Source organism: Aethalodelphis obliquidens, unplaced genomic scaffold (genome assembly GCF_003676395.1).
Source record: "Aethalodelphis obliquidens isolate GAN/ISIS:26980383/991018 unplaced genomic scaffold, ASM367639v1 scaffold24, whole genome shotgun sequence".
Taxonomy (NCBI): Eukaryota; Metazoa; Chordata; class Mammalia; order Artiodactyla; family Delphinidae; genus Aethalodelphis; species Aethalodelphis obliquidens.
This window is the reverse complement of record NW_020837968.1, coordinates 24751577-24767010: the sequence shown is the minus strand read 5'-3', so window position 1 is coordinate 24767010 and position 15434 is coordinate 24751577. Positions and strand designations below refer to the sequence as shown.

Here is a 15434-nt window from a genome sequence, read left to right as displayed (position 1 = left end):
AGTGAGAGGCCCGCGTACCGCAAAAAAAAAAAAAAAAAAAAAAAAAAGATCACCTTGTAAAACTTCCAAGTTGGAAACAGGGGCAGCTTGTATTAATTTTAAAATTTACAAATGCCCCTATTCTCATATTTAGGCATATATATTCCTTTTAGGTTTTGTTAAACCTAATCCATGAACGTAAGAATAGAAACATGGATTATCAATGATGAATGAGTATAGCTTTCTTGAATTCAACAAACCAATGGCAAGAATCACATTTAGGATGTGACAGAATGAACTTAGCATCTCCTCCTCCTTTTTTAATAATGTGGCCAAAAGAAAATCTGAACATAATAATTAAAAAATAGCGGTGTTATCAAAAGAATGAAACTGGACTCCTATCTTAACACCACTCACAAAAATTAACTCAAAATATATTAAAGACTTAAATGTAAGATCTGCAACTGTCAAATTCTATGGAGAAAACACAGAGAAAAAAATCACCCTGACATCGGTCTGGGCAATGATTTTTTGGATATGACACCAAAAGCCAGGCAACAAAAACAAAAATAAACAAGTGGGTCAGCATCAAACTAAAAAGCTTCCTTTTGCAAAGGAAACAATCAACAAAATGGAAAGGCAACCTACAGAATGGGAGAGAATATTTACGAACCATATATCCAATAAGGGGTTAATAGCTAAAATACATAAATAAGAAACTCACACAACTCAGTTAAAAAAAAAAACAAATAACCTAATTAAAAAAATAGGCAAAAGACCTGAATAGACATTTTTCCAACGAAGACATACAAATCGTCAACAGGTACCTGAAAAGGTGCTCAAAATTACTAATCATGAGGGAAATGCAGATCAAAATGACAAAAAGATGTCACTTCACACGTTAGGATGGCTTTTATATAAAAGCCAAGAGATATGGTGAGAATGTAGAGAAAAGAGATATGGTGAGAATGTAGAGAAAAGGGAACCCTTATGTACTGTTGGTTGGAATGTAAATTGGTGCAACCACTGTGGAAAACAGTATGGAGATTACTAAAAATAAATTTAAAATAGAGATACCATATGATTCAGCAGTCCCACTTCTGGGTACATATCCAAAAGAAACAAAAATCAATATCTTGAAGAGATATCTGCACTCCCATGTTCTTTGCAGCATTATTCACAACAGCAAAGATATCAGATCAAACCTAAGAGTCTGTCGATGGATGACTTGGTAAAGAAGATGTGTGCATGCACACATACACACACAAACACACAATGGAATATATTATTCAGCCATGAGCAATAAGGAAATCCTGCCATTTGTAACAACATGGATGAATCTAGAGGACATTATTCTAACTGAAATAAGCCAGAGCAAGAAAGACAAATACTATGTTGTCTCGCTTAACTCTGGAATCTAAAAAAAAATTAAAAAGTCAAATTCATAGAAACAGAGAGTAGAATGATAGGTACCAGGGACTGGGCAGGTGGTTGTGTTTGGGAGAGATAGGGCAATGGTGGTCAAAGGGTACAAACCTTCAGTTATAAGATGAGTAAGTTCTAAAGCAGGTGGCATAACCCTCCTAGAATTCAGACAATGCTACAAAGCTACAGGAATCAAAATGGCGAGGTACTGGCACAAAACAGACATACGGATCAATGGAACAGAATAGAGAGCCCAGAAATAAACCCACACACCTACGGTCAATTAATCTTCAACAAAGGAGGCAAGTATATACAAGGGGAAAAAGTCTCTTCAGCAAGTGATGTTGGGAAATTTGAAGAAACGCAAATAAATCAATGAAGCTAGAACACACCCTCACACCATACACAAAAATAAACTCAAAAAAGCTTAGGGTTTCCTTGGTGGCGCAGTGGTTGAGAATCTGCCTGCTAATGCAGGGGACAGGGGTTCGAGCCCTGGTCTGGGAGGATCCCACATGCCGCGGAGCAACTGGGCCCGTGAGCCACAACTACTGAGCCTGCGCGTCTGGAGCCTGTGCTCCGCAACAAGAGAGGCCGTGACAGTGAGAGGCCCGTGCACTGCGATGAAGAGTGGCCCCTGCTTGCCACAACTAGAGAAAGCCCTCACACAGAAACGAAGACGCAACACAGCAAAAATAAATAAATTAATTAATCAACTCCTACCCCCAACATCTTCTTTTTAAAAAAAAAAAAAGCTTAAAGACTTAAACATAAGATATGACACCATAGGGCTTCCCTGGTGGTGCAGTGGTTGAGAGTCCGCCTGCCAATGCAGGGGATACGGGTTCGTGGCCCGGTCCGGGAAGATCCCACATGCCGCGGAACGGCTAGGCCCGTGAGCCATGGCCGCTGAGCCTGCGCGTCCAGAGCCTGTTGCTCCGCAATGGGAGAGGCCACAACAGTGAGAGGCCCGCGTACCGCAAAAAAAAAAAAAAAAAAAGATATGACACCATAAAACTCCTAGAAGAAATCATAGGCAAAACATTCTCTGACATAAATTGTACCAATGTTTTCTTATGGCAGTCTCCCAAGGCAATAGAAATAAAAGCAAAAATAAACAAATGGGACCTAATCAAACTTACAAGCTTTTGCACAGCAAAGGAGACCATAAACAAAATGAGAAGACAACCCTCAGAATGGGAGAAAATATTTGCAAACGATGCGACTCACAAGGGTTTAATTTTCAAAATATACAAAGAGCTCATAAAACTCAATAACGACAACAAAAAAAACAGAGCCCAATCAAAAAATGAGCAGAAGACCTAAACAGACATTTCTCCAAAGAAGAAATACAGATGGCCAATGAAAAGATGCTCAACATCAATAATTATAAGAGAATTCAAATCAAAACTACAATGAGGTACCACCTCACACCAGTCAGAATGGCCATCATTAAAAAGTCTACAAATAACAAATGCTAGAGAGGGTGCAAAGGGAACTCTCGTACACTGTTGGTGAGAATGTAAGTGGGTGCAGCCACTGTGGAAAACAGTATGGAGGTTCCTCAGAAAACTAAAAATAGAATTACCACATGATCCAGCAATCCCATTCCTGGGCACATACCCAGACAAAACTATAATTCAAAAAATACGTGAACCCCTATGTTCATAGTAGCACTATTCACAATAGCCAAGACATGAAAACAACCTAAACGCCCATCAACAGACGAATGGATAAAGAAGATGTGGTACATATATACAATGGAGTACTTCTCAGCCATAAAAAAGAATGAAATAATGCCATTTACAGCAACATGGATGCAACTAGAGATTATCATACTAAGTGAATTCAGAAAGAGAAAGACAAATACCATATTATATCACTTATATGTGGAATCTAAAATACGACACAAATGACCCTATCTATGAAACAGAAACATACTCACAGTCATAGAGAACAGACTTTTGGTTGCCAAGTTGGAGGGGGGCAGGGGAGGGATGAATTGGGAGGTTGCAGTTAGCAGATGTAAGCTATTATATATAGAATGGTTAAACAACAAGGTCCTACTGTATAGCACAGGGAGCTATATTCAGTATCCTATGATAAACCATAGTGGAAAAGAATATAAAAAAAGAATGCATATATATATATATATATATATATATATATATATATATATATATATAACTGGATCACTTTTCTGTACAGCAGAAATTAATACCACATTATAAATCAACTATACTTTAATTAAAAAAATAAGATGAGTAAGTTCTGTAGATCTAATGTACAGCACAGTGACTACAGTTAATGATACTGTATTGCACACTTAAAATTTGCTAAGAGAATAGATCTTAAACATTCTCACAACAAAAAAGAAAAAAAAGTAACTCTGTAAGGTGATGGATGTTTTAATTAACCTGAATGTGTAATCATTTCACAGCATCAATGTATATCAAATCATCACACTGTACCATTCAAATATATACAATTTTATTTGTTGACTATATCTCAAAAAAGCTGAAGGAAAAAAAAATAGCTTTCACTGACAAATAGAAATGTTTGCATATTTCTTCTCCATAGGTCAAGCTCTGCATTGTGAAGTATTCTATGAGCACGCTGATGAATAATGAGAAATTGGTACTACTTGTACAATATTTACAATGTGCAGATTGCATTCCTATGAGATACCTTCTCAATAGCTAGCATTTGTGGCATTAGAAAAATAGTATCACCCAGATGTAGCTCTATCAACTATTAAACTATTTTGTAGTAATCTTTTTTCTAAAATTTTTAGCAGATAATTGGAAATTAAAATCAGGCATTAAGGGATAATGTTTAATTTCAAAGCTGTTTGCCCTTCTGATGTGAAACAACCTCTATATTTTACATGTTTATAAACCTGAAATCAAAGTATTTTCTCTTTGTTAAAACCATATTCTCTTTATCAAGCAATATTTTAGAGTTATATCAGAGTAGTTACTATGTAAAGCTTGATCCCCAAATCTGAACCATTTTGAAAAGTATAAATGATATATTTAATACACATAATTGTTAATTTTCACCTCTTGTTTTACAACAGGTTATTAAACAACCATGGAGACATAAAATATAATTAATTATTTATTTAAAAAATTGAGTTATTAAGAAAAATGAAAGTACAATAGTCATTTCAAATATTAAAATTCTGACTTAAATGAATAAGATTTAGGCACAAGGAAATGCCAATTAAATATTTACTGTTTGTTCAATGCTTTGTGGGGAGGAAGCCAAAATGAGCTGAAGATGCCCAAAGGGTATGCATTAGGATCCTGTTGCTATTGTTTATTCACCAACATGGGGTAAGGCTATGTCTAATTAGTTCACCTGCTTGGCATAGGGTGCTAATGAGGGAAAGTTGGGGTCAGTTTTACTCAGAGCACAGACTGTTTGAGCCAGTTACGCAGTGAGTCTATGACTTTATTTACAAAGGTAGCAGATGAGGGAATGTGGAGGGCTGAGGGCTATCAGAGTGGCTGAGAGTCCTCTCAAAGGGCATACTTTGTATTCCCTTCACAAAGAATAACAGAAATGAAACAATGTGGATGAAAAGCTTGAGAAATCTAGAAGTTTAATTTTTAAATCTCACACAGAAGATTGGAAGGTTATTTATGTATCTAGTATCTATCTATCATCTAAAGAAGCCAAAGAGGAAAGAAAATTCCAAACATATTAACGTTCTGGCTAATCAAAACAAAAGAGGAAAGAAAATTCCAAACATATTAACGTTCTGGCTAATCAAAACAAAAGCCCATAAAATAGTTCTGTTATGAGCTCCTCAGAGATGTTGCAAGCATCTATAGGCAGCATAGTCTAAGCTCTAGGTTTCATCATCCAAGGTTTGCACGCTCAGGAAAGAAGGGAGTGGGAGGAAAAGACATGTTTGATTCTAACAAACTGAAAGCTTGAAACACTAGCTGAACCAGGGCTGGGGTAAGACTCTGAAGCCTAGCGTGAGCCTGACATCAGAAAAGACAGGCATGGTAAGGGGGTGCCCCAAGCTCTAGGATGAATTTCTTTCTGTTGCTGTATAACTGGGCTGGTCATCAGCAATGAGGAAAATCAAAACAGCATTTAGTGACAATTTAACCTACGAGTTAAAGTTGTTATTTATATGGGCCATTTCTTAGCAGATGTCAGTAGGAAAAATCACCCCAGCCTTTGCAGGTCCTTTTACTTTTACCACCAAGTGTTTTCTATTCCTCTGCTTTTCAAAATCAAGCTTTCATGACTACCTCTTCTCTTGTCATTTGGGTTGCAATTTCATCATGCTGTATATCTAGAACTATGATTCCTGGTAACTTCTATGTTGACCTCAGGAGACTGTCTCTTCTCCGGTGTATTTCAGGTTTCTGATTTCATTATATTGTTTTCCTATAGAACCTTCATATAAAAAACTGATTTGCGGGGGCTTCCCTGGTGGCGCAGTGGTTGAGAGTCTGCCTGCCGATGCAGGGGACACGGGTTTGTGCCCCAGTCCGGAAAGATCCCACATGCCGCGGAGCGGCTGGGCCCGTGAGCCATGGCCGCTGAGCCTGCGCGTCCGGAGCCTGTGCTCCGCTATGGGAGAGGCCACAACAGTGAGAGGCCCGCGTACGGAAAAAAAAAAAAAAAAAAAAACCCAAAAAACCCACAACTGATTTGCATAACCTCTTTCCTATTTCAGGTAATAGAGCAGGGTTTTTCTTGTTTGTTTGTTTTGATAGGAACACTTCCTATCATTGGGTGCTCTAGCCATGAAGAGTTCTGTTGAAGACATCCCTGTTTCCTAATAGCCAGTCCAGCTTGGATTTTCTGAATTTCTACTTACTCAGTATGCTCACTGCACTACAAAGAAGCCCCATTAAAAGAGGTTTGGTTTAGAATCTACCTCCCTCGGTGTGGTATTAGGAGAGGTCGAGTTTAACTTAATTATTAAAGGGTTTCTAAGTTGAATTTTCTTTTTTTTGAATTTTCTAATTTATTGTTGAATTCTAAAGTAACCCTCATTACTGTACTGCCACTGATTCTGAAACAGTTTTCACATTTTAACATCTTTGACATTGGGATGCATCTTATGATTGTTTTAGGTGGGGTGGCAGTTGTGACAGAGTTGTCACTTCATAGTCTTGGTTGTTATTCCTGGTGGCATGACAGGGGCCCCAAAGGTTTATCAATATTCAGTCAACAAACCACTTAAGAGCCTTTTGAGGAAGGAGTATGAGGCCTGCTTACTGTCAGAATATCTTCCTTTGACATTTTTGAGTAAGCTTTGAAAACAAGCAGAATGAACATCTACTTAGAAAAAGAGACATTAGCAGAGAATCTGTTTCTTAAAGTTACAGAGTAATAAACATCAATGCTTTTTATGGTGCAGAGATAATAGTGAGTAGAAAATATGGGCATCAATGACCCAGACACAGAAAGTGATTCAGAAAAACTGGACTCTGTGTAGATGTTTTAAGAATTCCTTGATCAGTTTATTTCACTTATATCAGTCTTCTCTACCAAACTGTGAATTCTCTGAAATCAGGAGGGCTCATGCATTATCAATTAAAGATAGAAAATTAGTCAATTTTCTATCTTTAAAGTCCAGCTTGCTCACATCTGTCAGATATTCAAGGAATGGTTGTTGAATAAATAATGAATGAACAATGGAAGAAAAAAAATGGTAAGAGCAACTAGGGAAAAGAGAGGAAGTCTAAAGGAAAATATTAAGGGTAAGGCTTATAAGGGACCTTGAAGGATGAAAAGGAGCTTGAGGGAGGGTATTTCAGGCACAGGGAAAAGCATGTTTTAGGAAACAGCCCTGAAAAAGTACATGTGTTTAGGAAATCACAACTAGTTTTCACATACTTGGAAAATAAACAACAAGAATGGTAAGAATGAAACTGAAAAGGGAGATTTCAGATCCTGAACGATTTCAAATGTTTTCTTTTTTCTTTTTTAAAGAAGTGTAGACTTTATTTCTAGGTCACTGATTCTAATCTTTTATGCCTTTAATTTCACTAGTCATTTTATTAAAGAATTATGTGATAATGAACAAGTAAAAGCCTGTCTTTTTCCTAAAACAAAATTATTTTCTGACTTTATTTATTTTTAATATTCGGTAGACTACTGGCAAATATTTTAATCATATATATAAAGTACACTGAATTGCTATGGTTTTGAAAGACAAACAAAAAATGATTCTTTCTAATTATAAATTTCATTGCAACAAAGCTATAAAATACAAAGTAGTCAGGGGGAATGAATGGGTGGAGCACAGATGATTTTTAAGGCAGTGAGAATACCCTGTATGATATTACAGTGGTGGATATATGTCATTATACATTTGTCCACATTCATAGGATATATAACACCAAGATTGAACCCTAAGGTAAAATGGATTTGGGGTGATCATGATGTGTCAATACAGGTTCATCCTTGGTGAAAAATATACTGTTGGGAAAGTGGTGTTGATAATGCAGGAGGCAATGCATGTGTGGGGTAGGCAGTACACAGGAAATCTCTGTACATTCCTCTTAATTTTGTTGTAAACCTAAAACTCCTCTAAAAACAGGCTTCAAAAATACAGTAGTATTGTTGAGCAATATATTTTGCTTATGACTAAAAGACATAGCCAAAAATAAAAATTTTACTAATAGTATAAATTTTCAGTAATATTGCTGTGATGTTACAAGTATCAGGTTTGATGAAAAACGGGACATCAAAGGCATTTGCTGGGAGGCATGAGCAGGGGGAACAGGACTTAAGAGATATGTCACAGTTACTTCCTAGCAATCTAAATGTTGGTAGCAGAGGGCATACCCCACTTGAAGGTGGGTATGGAGAAAGAAACAGAGGATTCCAATGACAATATTACACCTTATTTAGCTTGTCTTTGAGGCCTACCAGTTAGGATTATGCATTAGGCAATGAGAAGCCACTTTACATATACTCCACTTTTGGCTATGATGAAGTAGCTTTTAGACTGACACTCTGGCCAGGACAACTTTAAGAGCTGATGAAATACAGAAACAAAACTGAAAAGTTATATAATGGCATCACATTAACAGGCCTAAAGATTTATAAAGTAAATTTATTTCTACAAATAAAAATGTATAAAGTAATTTTCCACAAATTTCAAATGTTTGAAATCATAGAGTATATTCTTCTGACCATAGTGAAGATAACAAAAAGATAAATAGAACAATCTTTCAAATGTTTAGAGATCAAGGATTACAATTCTAAATAAACCATGGTTCAAAGTAGCAATTAAAGTAGAAATTAGAAACCTTTTTGAACTGAAAAATACTTTAGTAATTTTGTCATATCAAAAACTTGAGAGATATAGCTAAAACAGTGGTAAGAGGCCTTGCCATGTTTATGGAGTAGAAGACTCAATACTGTCAATGTCAATTCTCCCGAAGTTTATCTAAAGAGTCAACATAATTCTAATAAAAATTTCAGCATTTTTGTGACAAACTGATTCCAAATTTTATTTTTAAATCTGAAGGGCCAAGAATAACTAACACAGTTTTAAACATGAAAAACAAAGATGAAAAAATTACACCACCTGATTTAACATGTATTATAAAGCCACAGTAAATAAACAATGTGGTATTTGTCCTAAGATAGATAAGTAGCCTAACTGGAATGTAATACATAGGGAATATAGAAACGGATCCAAACACATAGTCACCCAATTTTCAACAAGGATGCCTCTGAAATGCAGTGAAGAAAAAAATTTGTTTTTAGTAAACGGCTTTCCATATAAATAAAAACTGATCTTCAACCCTGCTTCACCTCATACATAAAAAGTAAGTCCAGATCTAAATAGAATTAACTCTGAAAGGTAAAACAATACAGAATTTAGAACACAACAAATGAGGATATCTTTATGACTTTGTGATGACAAATATTTTTTATACAGGATGCAATGAGCACCAACAATAAAGGAGTACTTAATAAACTGGATTTCATTAAAATTAAGACCTTCTATTTATCTAAAGACACCATTAGAAGAGTGGAAAAACAAGCTTCAAATGGGAGAAGATAATTGAAATACGTATAGCCAAAAAAGGATTAAAATCCAGCCTATTAATCAAGAATAGGCCAATAAAAAAACAAAAATAAAATAACAACGGGCACAATACTTGAACAGGCACTTCAACAAAGAAGATATAGAAATGGTCAATAAGTATATGAGAAGATGCTCAACATCATTAGTCATCAGGGAAAAAAAAATTAAAGTCACGTCATGCTACATATCCATCAGGATGGCTAAAATAAAAAAGACAAAGAATGCCAGATTTTGTGAGAATATGGAGCAAATGAAACTTTCATGTGTTGTCTGTGGTGGTGTAAACTGGTATAACCACTTTGGAAGCTGACGGGCAATGTCTATTGAAGTTGAACATACATAGCCTGTGATGTCGGCAATTCCGCTCCTGGTAAATATCGAAAGAAATGAGTATAAACAGGCACCAAAAAGACATACAAGAATGGTCATAGCACCATATTATTTACAATAACAAAAAAGTGGGAAAAATCCAAATGTCCATCATCAGTAGAATCCATAAATTATATTTACATGATGGAATACCATATAAAAATGTAAAAGGGTAAACTATTTTTATACACAACATATATGGATCTTATAAAATTGAGCAAAAGAATCCAGATATGAAAGAGTATGTACTTAATAAGTCAATTTATATAAAATTCAAAAAAAGCACAAATATAATCTATAATGGCAGAAGTTGAAATAGTGGTCAGCTGTGCAGAAGATACTGACTTCAAAGGGTAATGAAAACATTTCCTGAGACATCTGCAATGCTGTACATCACGATCTGTGAAGGGATTATTCAGAAGTGTTTACTTCATAAAAATTCCTAGAGCTATACACTTAATACTGTGCTCTTCGTTGCAGGTATGATATTTCTCAGTTAAAAGGTGTATGTAACACTCGGGCATACTCATACACACACCCGATTTAGGTGGGGATGTGAGCTGATAATAATCATGTTGTGGAGGATCCCTTTGGTAGCTGCATGGAGATCAGATGGTGGGAGGGTGAGAAGATCAGAAGTTGGGAAGAGAGAAAGTAGCTGTGGCTAGGTCTGGGCAAGGTATTAAATACCTGCACTAGGGCAGGTGTAGCTGAGAAGGGACTGTAATATCTAGGAGAGAGACTCAGGGGCAGATCCTATAGAATCTGGCCTGTTAGATGTGAAGAATGAGAGTGTGGAGTGAGTGGGCGGTTGGAAATTCAGGTAAAGGAAGCTGCTGTTGGAGCTACTGAGCGAGGGGAAGGGGTATGCAGGTTAACACGCTGCCTATGAGATGCTATTGGGGGATACAAGTGGAGATGGTGAGCAAGTGAAATTAGGAAAACTGATCAGTGAAACTCTGAATTTACAGGGAGACTTGTCTAGAATGAAATCCCTGCCGGGGTTTAAGGACTTCAAGGAGGTTGGGTTTCAAAAGCACCCCACCTTCCAGCCACAGGGTGAGACCTTGGAGGATTATCTTCTGACTTCTGAGTCAAGGAGTGGGGAGCATGTGGCACAGTGACTAACCTGCAATCTCACCCCACCCATGGAGGGCTCTGTGGCCTTGGGCCACCTCACATCTCCAGCCCACTCTGCCTTCGCTGGGCCAATGTCTGCACTAAATCTTTACCATTTCCTGGGGAAGCCTCACTCTTGTTCTTTTTCACAATAAATTTGATTAACTTCTAAACTCAGTAACTCCTTCACAGCTGAAGTAGCTCATGGCTAGTCTCACACTTACCTGTTTTTTTGTGGACTATTTCTGGACAAACCTTCCTGGAACTTTACCAAAAGACTAGGAACTCTCCCTAAAGAAATTTAAAGATAACCCCAAAGCAAAGTATTCCAACACAGATTTAAAACGGTTTCATAAAAATATCAGTTTTTCTTAAATGCACTGTGATTATATACTATGTCTCTGCCACAGGGTGAGAGCAGAGAAATACAAAAACTGCATTTTAAAGATGCATATATATTACACCTATGTGCATTAATAAAAGCCAGATAGGCTCACTCTAGGTACATAGGGAATAGCTGTGAGAACCCTGGGTCCTGTTTATTGTTCTCCCATTGTGAAGGAAAACCATTTTCTTATTTTGATAAGAACTCCTATTAGACATTAACAAAGCCTGAGCTGTACTGACATATGCATATACTTGTGAAATTCAAACACTTCTTTTGTGTGAGAAGCACTGACTATAATGAAACTTTAATTCGTAGTTCACAATAGAAATGTAAGCAAGGGCTTTATCTATAAATTCATTAATTGCTATTCCCTGTCTAAAGTAGCCAAATACTCAGCAGCAACTAAAAAAGGCTGTCATACCCCCAGTACTGCCTAGTTTTAACTTTTGGTTGAGTTTATAAGGTTTAGAATGGCTATGGCAAGGAACAGAACTATGGATGTACAGTCAAGAAGCAACTGAAGTCTCAGGCTATATCCCTCTCTTCCTAACTCATCTGCTTTTTACCCTTCTGGGGTAATCAAACCCCAAGGACATGCAAGTAGCTTCCATGAGAAAAATCATCTGCAAATACAGGCAAATACAGGCACTCAGAGTTAGCCTAAAGTAATCCACTCCTAAATATGCGTCAGATAACAAATTTTCAGAGAGAAATTCAATTTACAGTGGGAACCCAATTTCATATTTTTTAAACAGTTTAAGTATTCATACATTTCTAATCCATGTTGGTTGTATCTGTCAATCCACTGAACTAGGTATTTTCTAGTTTTTCAAGTATATTGTGCTGTGCTCAAGTAGCAGGGTGAAGCTTTCAGACCTAGCAATAACTCATGTAAGTTTTCTTTATTTTCCCATGCATAGAAAATAGAATGTGCATGGTGGTAAGCCCACATGCCTGGCCAAGCTTTTGTCTTCTCTATGTTATTTTCTTTTCATAGGCTTTATCACTTTCCATTTTTCTTCTGCAGAAGGAAAGGCCACCTGGGCTCACTTACTTGCCTCATAGTCTGTTCCTTTTTTTAGAAAGTATTTTATTTTCACTTACTGATGTAGGGAAGATGACAAGCAAAAATGCCCAATATGTTTAAACAGCACACATGTGAGATGTAGTATCATCAGGTGAAACACTGACACTCACTGGGGCCAACACCTTGTCCTCTCCCGGGGACACCCAGCATCTTGAACATTTTCACTGGCTCACACCTGCCAATTTCTTTCATAGGCTTACAGTTTGGATAGTAAATTCAGGGTGAAATTTTTTGATAAATCAGTAAAAACTTTTTGTGAGAGTTCAGTTAGTAAAGATACAGCAAAATTAAGAAATTTATTTTATAATTATCCTCAGTGTTGTGAGACAAATTGCAAAGTGGCCATTCAAATGATGATCTCCTGTGGAATTGTCTTAAAAGTTGTGAATTAGGCAGTGTTTCATAGACTCCTACATCTGACTATATTATTTCAAAGAATATATGTAGCATGAGGAGAATTTCCATTTGATGGTCAAGAGAAAAGCAGAAATACAATGTTTGTTCTGATAAGAAGTGGCTCTTCTCTCTAATCACATCACTGAAGTGTTCAGAGAGGGAAAGATTCTTCTTTCCAGTTAATTATCATCTAATGGCTAGTAAATTATTTTGCATAAGCTAATATGCAACAACACTATTTAAAAAATCCCAGTAGAATTAACTAATTAGTTCTCTCATTTAAAGGCTTTAATCAAGCTGTTTTTCCAAGGAGAAATAAGAAGTGCACTAAGTCAAGTGTGTTGATTATAAAGAAATCATGTACTGCTCTATGTAGAATTAAAGGTACCGGAACAGAACACCCAGAGGTAGAGTACCATGTCAACCTTGGCCTTACCCTTTGATTTCAAGGCTTCTAATACCTTTGAATCAGCTGTTACATCACTCACTAGCTTGATTTCAACATTTTGAGAAGTCAGTTGGAGCAACTTTTCGAAAAGACGTTGACCCTAGAAAAAATATTCAGAACCAAAGTCAGAAAACCTAAAAGTATGCTATTTTAAATAGGAATAAATAAACATTGAAAATTAAAACTATTCATTCAAATTTTAAAAGGCAAGCACTTCAGCCCTTGGCAGCACTTCATAAATTCAAGAGTTTATGGAAATAGAGTAGTAGTAGGAACACAGATTACATTGTTTTTTTGAGTATTGTGCAATTCAACAATTATTGCAATAGTCATTTCAATGCTACAATGCAAATCTACTCTTCTTTTACTTTTTCATGAACTCAAATTATCTACACGTGAAGAGGCAGAGAATATTAAACAGTTGTGATTGGACCCAGAAAGACCTGGATTCCAGCTGGTTTTCCAATTTACAAACTCCATTTCTTAATCTCATTAATTTTCAGTTTCTTCTTCAGTAAAAGATAGATAATATTAGTATTTACTTTAAAAGGTTTTTGTGAGAATTAAGAGATAGTAGTAGGTAAGTATCCTTTAAGTGTTAGCCATTATGGGGGGAATCATGACTACTTATCAGGGATTTGCCTAAATTCTCCTTCTTGTTTAAAACGTATTTTACTGAATTCAACTTATGGTCTGCCTAGAAATCTATAATTATTAGCCCAGCATAAAAATAACTGAAAAAAATAAAAAGTAAAGGCTTTCCTTATAAGATTTTCACAAACATAATTTTTATAGTAAAATTTTTTTTTTAATCTCAGGGACACTCGGAATAGTGGTAGGTCCATAGCTATTATATCATCTTAGGTAAGTGGATTGCAACATTATCCTTTTTATTTTCTCTTGTGTGTTTTCATAGACTCCTCATTATCATAAGAGGGAACTGGTCTTCTTTTATTGGTTCTTCAGAATGTTGTTATTCAGCCACAAACTCAAATGCCTTCGGAGGCTAAACAGGCAATAAGGCTTTGGTATTAATGGCCCCAAGTGGCAGAGTCTTATCTTACTTTGATAAGAATGGATTATTGATAATGATCATGTAGAAAGTATTTGAAGACTGAAAAGAGAAAATGGATGAAATGTAGATGTACAGCAGTGATTCCTGCAATTCAGCCTTAGAAAAGAAAGAAGCCAAAGATCAAAACCCTAAAGCTTTGGAATATTAAGGAGGAGGGAGCTGGTATGCCAGTGCTAGGGCGACAGCTGACAGCAGGGAGGAGTGTCTGCATAATCCAGCCATGCTCCTGCCTAGAGCTGGTGCAGTATAGCCTAAGCTCCATAATCCTTGGAAGTTAGAGAAAAGAGGAGTTGCACCCCATGTCAGGCATGGAGGCTTCCTTTTTGTCTAACTAAGTGTGCTGATAAAGGTTGCCCAAAGTAGAACTCACCAAAAGTGACCAAATTACTTTGCATGCAAAGCGTGGAGGCAGCCTCCCCACAAAGCAGGTATTCCTATGAGGTACGTAGAATGAGTGCATCAGGCAGTTGCAAATTACTTTTTTAATAAAGAGGTGAGAGGGAAAGAGGGAAGGAGAGAGAAAGAGAGATATGAAGAGATAGAGGGAGAAGGATAAGGAAAAAAACAGCTGCTGATTTGCTGATTTCAGGGTCTACATAAATTTCAAATTTACTATGGAGAAATGAGGGCTTGGCAGTGAGAGGCTCAGACACTGGATGTGAGGGAAGATGCACTTGGTGGGGCTTTGTGGATTTTCCTGCAGAGCTGCCACCAACACAACCTCCTCCCTGTGAGCTTTGTCACTCTGCCGAGTTGTGCACTATACTCTTGTCGCACACCCTTGAAGGTTTGGTGATGCCTACATAGTCCAGATTTCTACAGCCCAGACTCATGGTCATCTCACAGTCACATAAATCGTTTGTATTTTTCACTTTCACAAAGGGAAAGGACGTATGTACTTTGTGTGTTATGTAAGTCCCCACAGTTAGTGAGCCAGTATTTTTAAAGACTTTCTTTTTTTTTTTTTTTTTTTTTTTGATGTGGACCATTTTTAAAGTCTTTATTGAACCTGTTACAATATTGCTTCTGCTTTATGTTTTGCTTTTTTGGCTGCAACGCATGTGAGAT

At 36.7% G+C, this 15434-nt stretch overlaps 1 protein-coding gene across 1 annotated transcript in view; it reads right to left on the bottom strand.

Moving 5' to 3' along the window:
- PLD5 (phospholipase D family member 5) overlaps window positions 1-15434 on the bottom strand; it is a 492703-nt gene that overhangs the window by 172501 nt on the left and 304768 nt on the right. The window contains exon 4 of the mRNA XM_027122453.1: window positions 13280-13391. Coding sequence (XP_026978254.1) covers window positions 13280-13391 — 112 coding nt within the window. The remainder of the gene's footprint in view (window positions 1-13279; window positions 13392-15434) is intronic.